The following is a 6000-nucleotide window of genomic DNA, read 5'->3' as shown; positions in this document are numbered from 1 at the left end:
TTGTAACTGACTGTAAAAAGTCAGCACAACGAAAATAAACTCCACCTAAACTTGGTTTATATCTGACCCAGATGGACTGCAGGTCATAACTTCTTACCTGAAGTTCAGTTCACCTGACACTCGGACCAGCGGCCGCCTCGGGTCTCTCCTCCTCCTGCCTCCGATCTCCCTCATCCACCTGCTGGCCTCCACCACTTGTTAATTTTACTGAATCTGAGGAAGCTCCGCGATGCCACCACCAAACATCTAGTTATTTTTACACACCGGCCAGCATCTGGCCAGTCCAACGCCTTTCATTGTTTATACCGTTACAAAAAAAATAATAAAAAAAATCATTGGGCCACCGAGCAAATGCCCGGTATGCCTGATGGCCAGTCCAGCTATGGCCGTGCCATCAGTTAAGCCTTCGCACGCGTGCCCAGGGTTGCCAACCCCTGGTCCAGACTAATCTGTATTTCCGAGGCTAACTGTAAATTGTCCCATTTAGGATGTGGCTAAAAAGCAGAACCCAGCCCTACCTACAAATACAGAGGGAGATCTTCAAAGGGCGATCGACATGTTTATTTTTTGCAGTTCAGTTTTAGAGTATATGAAAATCTGTAAAGAGTTTTTAGGATAAAATTATTTAGTTAAGGGTTAGGAGCGAAGTGACTCCTGAGTAATGAAAGACGGAACCTCTAACAAAAGCCACATAACCAATAAGAATTTATTGTCACAAGCACAATTTGTTACACAAAAATTATGGGTCACATTTACACATTTTATACAGATCTAGAACTCAATGTACAATTAACCTACTAACTAAATACCAATAGTTAAATATGCACTCACATTGGACACGATATCATTAAAACCTACACAAAAATGTACTGTGTGAAAGTAACACGAGTCGACATAAAAATCACATTATTTACAACAACATAAAAAAAACAATAAAACCATCAATTTGAGATCTTTAGCAAAAGGATGTTTGAAGGTTCTCCCATCAGTCTGAGACATTATACAATCTAGCATGTAAAAGCTCCCTCACTACAAAGTTTTAGTCTCTTAATCGTTGAAAAGATTATAAAGTAATAAATTCAAGTAGCGAGAGCTGAAGAACACCGAATACACTAGTTTATACTGCGCTTTGCTAGGACGGTATGGCGGTTTTTCCCTTTTTAAAGCAGGCTGGTGTGATTAGCAGTTAGCTTCATGAAGTGCACTTCAAGCCTTAGCAACTTTCTGCAATGAGATTTTTGTAAAAAATTTAGTTTTATGTATACAGAGAATCCTTCTATGGGCGCATCAAGTTTTCTTTCTAGAGATTACGACATCACTACATATAGGGTAATACAAGAAAGTTGATGGAGAGAGCGTTTGCAGCATCAACCGGAGGTGAGCGTCTCATCTCCTGCTGCTGTTTGGCAGAGTTGGTAATGATGTGCAAGAGGCCATTTCAGACAGATGGAGGTGGACATCGTCAACCCTTTATGCAACCGGTGATTCTGCCATTTGTGTGGCACTGAGACATTTTCTCTGTCGTGTTGAGTAGTGATACATGGAAGCTATAACAGAACTGAGACAAACAGACCCAGTTAAGGTTACTGCTACGCTGGTGTAGAAACTCTGTCACCATTACACACCGTATAAAAGAGGACCACAGGCTCCGGATCTTAAACGCAGAGGCAGAGCAAAGATGCCAGACACTTGCATTTTTCCCCTAATAACCAACAGTCGGAGTGTCCACCTGATGACAAACTAAAGTGAGAATGCGTGGACGTCGAGGGGACAACGGCTTTCATTCCCCTTGATCTGTCAATTCAGCATAAACACTTCCCCTGTGAGATTCTGCTCTCAGTTAATAATTTCAAGTTATATCAAGCACAACAAGATGCTGATTTAGTAAATTATGGTCCTCACAAGAGTGAAAAAAGGAAGAAAAACGTGTCCTGGCCGATAACTTGTGGCTGACAAGCCAACAGGTATGCAGTGCACTCAAAATCAGACTGATGCTTTGCTTACTTACGGTTACAAAAAAGGGAAATGAGAAGAGTGCTGGGACTTTGCTAACCGAGTGTTATCGCAGTCCACTTTTTACAGTCTTCCACATGGATGCAGCTAAAGCTTGTGTCAGTAATGACCATTTACACACAAGTCTGTAAGATAGGAAGTATAAAATCTAATATAGTAGCAATCATTTCTGACAGGTGTACCTGTAATCTGCTTCTGCTAACACTAATTGCAGAAAGCAGTTTTAGACACTTTTTGAGAGCGAACCAAAAACAGTAATGTTCTTTACGCCTGACAGAGGCGCCTCTCTGCAGAGATGAGGTATGTGTATGTTCACTGGTACATACTGCAGATCCTGGAGCCTAACCAACAGTGCGCTGTACGTTTGTATGTGTGCAAATGACGATGTCCACCCAGACATTCATCGTGACTAACATGGCTGTGTTGGTGATTTAGCTATACAGAAAAACGAGACAGAACATGAGATAAATGCATACATCAGTCCAGTTCTGAGCAGGAGCAAGATGGAGAAAGGCGGATATTACTCAGAGAAGGGTGGGAACATCCCAAGATCAGCAAAGTCCTCGATGTTATAGTTGGCTGTTCCCTGGGTGGGATCTCCAGCCATGGGTAACATGTCCTGCAGAGACACACAGGGATGGAGAGTCAGAGGTTCGAGGTGTGCAGAGGACACGGCTCTTATCAGACATATTACATATCTGTGTACACTGGTCAGCAGCCAGCAGCTGGAAGGCTGACCAACTACACAGAGTCCAGCAGCAGGACAGTCTCCCTCAGCATTACCTGGAAGACTTCTGTCTGGCTAGGGTTGGGGTGTGTGTGCTGTTCCCCAGTCTGCTGGGAGTGATGCTGATTCTGCCACTGGGACCAGACCTCACTGGGGCGACCCTGGAACTGGGCTCCACTTTGACTGCTTTCACCGGACACATCTGAAAACACATTTATTTATTCGTGAAAACATTTCTGACAGATCCTTTGATGCACAAAGTATTTAGAATAGAATAGAATAATCCTTTAATTGTCCCACAAGGGGAAATTTGGGTGTAACAGCTGCAAGAAAGACACATGTACAAACAAACAGGACACAGAACAGAAACATACACAATGTTTACATATTTACATCAAGGACAGTGGTTACCACAGACTCCTGTACCGTAATTAAATAAAATTCAATTAAATACAGATAAGAGGCAAACCCTGGTTATAGTGTGAATCGGTTGATAACATGTGCAAGTTACAGCGCAGATGTAAACATCTGTGTTTGTTGGAAGCAGTCTGACAGCTGCAGGGAGGAGGGACCTGCGGAAACGCTCCAGGATTTAATAATGGTAGAGAAGGCACTGACTTGTTACAATATTTAATAAATCTTAAATCCAAGAAGAACTTCTTTGACATCATTTGATCGGGATTTGAAAACACCCTACTGTAAACGAACCACGGTTGGCTGTTCGGCTAAAACATCATTGTTTGATCAAATCTCTTGCTCAATATAATATAAATATATTTTAAAAAATCCAAACCCAACAAAGCTAAGCAGGTTAGGTTTGTCTTTTTTGGCCACATGCTAAGAACTCGAAGATGCAATCTTTTCAGATAAAGCTCATCTTAGTTTTAGTTTTCTTTGTTGAAAGATTTTTCATTCTAAAAAAGCCCGACCCAAACCCTGACCTATATGGGTGTTGAGAAATGCTGCCGTTGCCAGGAGTGTTATTGAAACTCGCCAACTATGCTGTTGTGATTTCAACAGAAAAAATAAAATAAATGAAACACAATTCTACAAGAAAGCAAAGAGATTTCCAACATGTAGTTACATTTTGTGTTTTAATCTAAAAACACCACCACACTCCATTTTAAGCCCTTCACCAACCTTATTCCACAGGGAGTCACAGTGCCCCCCCCCCACAGGATGAGCAATGCATTTATTTTTCCTGATGTTTCTCCATAAGACACAGCTAATGTGTTTGGCCAGTTTTTTACTATTGCCCTAGAGCAGCACGTTAACAATGTTATAGAGACCAACGCAACAATTTCAGATAAATCTTTCAATTTTATTTATATAAAGTACTAAATCACAACGACAGCTGCCTCAAGGCGCACAAAGCTCCCATTACACCCTAAACAGATGGACTCGACATTAACACTGCTAACTACTGATGGGTAGTATTAATCAGGGCCGCATGTGGTGCGCTTGCCTCATAGGAAGAAGGTCCTAAGTTCGACTTCGCCACCTGGTGGGGTCTGTCTGTGTGGAGTTAGCATGTTCTCCCTGTGTTAGCGTGGGTTCAGTCCACAGTCCAAAGACATGCAGTTAGTGGGATAGCTTAACTAACCCTGACAAGGATAAATGGAAGAGACTGGATGATTGGATGGACAGGCTTAATCATACTGTGGCATTAACAGCAGTGGAATTAGAAGGAATGATTGTATTAGTGGATTTTAAAGAGACATTTGATGTGCAACTAAAATCAGACATTTTCCAATGAGGCGTGTTGCATCTACCAAAGATGGAAAATCGAGTCAGAGCTATGAAAGACAAACTGATTTATTCAGTATCTGATGTCAACTCTGAGTAACCTGATGGACCAATAACTCTGGTCGATTTCAAAGTATTACCCAACTGCTATATTTTATGATGTATGCATTTAAAAATGTATTTTATTTAAACTGATATGGGGATGCTACATTCAGGTAGAGTACATTAGTGCAGTCTGTGCCTGCATGTGGTGGGGACATTGCAGGACTTTGCCCCTTTGGGAGTGTTTGGACCCGTTGATAAGGGTCAGACAAAGATGCGTTTAAAACACCAGTTAAACCCATAAACCCATTAACTGGAGCACACACAGCGACAGTTTATCATAAATGTGTAACGTATATACATCTATAACATATGCAACACTGACACCGTCACTGACTTCATGAACAGGTGCATGAGGTTAAGACAGTAAATCTTTTCCACTAGTACCTCCTTGGAAGGACTCGCCACGACTCTACTCTGATTGACTTGTTTTCCGTTACAATCCGGTACAACCTAACTGCGTTGCTGTCGTCATAGCAACGCGTATGAATGTCCCGCGACATGAACCCTACAAAAAAGGTGAACTTTAAGGACTTTGTGGCTTTTCTTCAGACTCGGGGGAACACGGCGTTTTTTTTGGAGCCATTTTCCTCGTGTCCAGGTTTCAAAGACGGTAGTTTAAATTTTAGTGAACAAGACGCTCTCAAGACTCATCGAGTGACGCTACCGACCGGCATGCAGTCTGATGACGTCACAGTTAGTAGCAGCTTGGATCGCTTGGAGCCCCGAGCGAGGTAGCAGATACTATGACCCTGGACAGATGGAAAACCCTGAAGACCGTGGCGCACCATGCTGAATCGATCTGAGTGGGTACTAATGGAAAAGGGGCTTAAACATGGAAGGTGCATGGAGTTAATTTGGCAATAGAGAGCACAAAAGATAATCTAATGTGCGTCTATTAAAAGACCATCAAGTGGGAGTTTTGAGCTTACTTGAGTCCGATAACTTTTACAATATACATAATGAGTCGGAGCAGCTGGATGTCTGTAACTGCACTGTAACTCTTGTGTTTTCCATGACCCTGTTAGCCAGCCATTAATGCTGTGTGAGGTGACCAATAAAATGAAATGACTGATGTTACAGTAGGTCCATTAAGTAAGAGTCGACCTCTGAGGACTTTCGGTCCTTGATGTCTAATCTACAACCTGTCACTTGATGCCATGTTGTAGATTACAGTTTGGGAAAGTTCCTTTCACTGTCCAAACTCTGCGTACACAATTTAAATTGAGCAGTCGTGTTCGGCAGTGGATAAGAAGGTAACGTAAGTATAACATTCAGTAACTTTACAGGAGTTCTGGTCAAACAGTTGCCTACTTATTGTATTCCAGCTGAATAGCTTTTTACATTTTTTTAAGAAACTTTAATTCAGAATAAAACCACTGGGCTCTACTTATGAACACTGTGAACATGAT

The 6000-nt window shown here is 41.9% G+C and overlaps 1 protein-coding gene across 3 annotated transcripts in view; it reads right to left on the bottom strand.

Annotated features, from left to right (window-relative positions):
* Nucleotides 1–688: 688 nt before the first annotated feature.
* Nucleotides 689–6000, bottom strand: part of arnt2 (aryl-hydrocarbon receptor nuclear translocator 2) — a 62937-nt gene continuing 57625 nt past the window's right edge. For all 3 annotated transcript variants that reach the window (XM_080884056.1, XM_080884057.1, XM_080884058.1), the window contains exons 18-19: nucleotides 2797–2942; nucleotides 689–2632 (exon numbers count right to left, since the gene is read on the bottom strand). In XM_080884056.1, the coding sequence (XP_080740182.1) occupies nucleotides 2534–2632; nucleotides 2797–2942 (245 nt within the window). In that variant the 3' untranslated portion in view covers nucleotides 689–2533. The remainder of the gene's footprint in view (nucleotides 2633–2796; nucleotides 2943–6000) is intronic.

This window comes from Rhamphochromis sp. 'chilingali', assembly GCF_963969265.1.
Source record: "Rhamphochromis sp. 'chilingali' genome assembly, chromosome: 6".
NCBI classification, from domain to species: domain Eukaryota; kingdom Metazoa; phylum Chordata; class Actinopteri; order Cichliformes; family Cichlidae; genus Rhamphochromis; species Rhamphochromis sp. 'chilingali'.
Note: the sequence above shows the minus strand (reverse complement) of the source record. Positions and strands in the feature narration are given on the sequence as shown.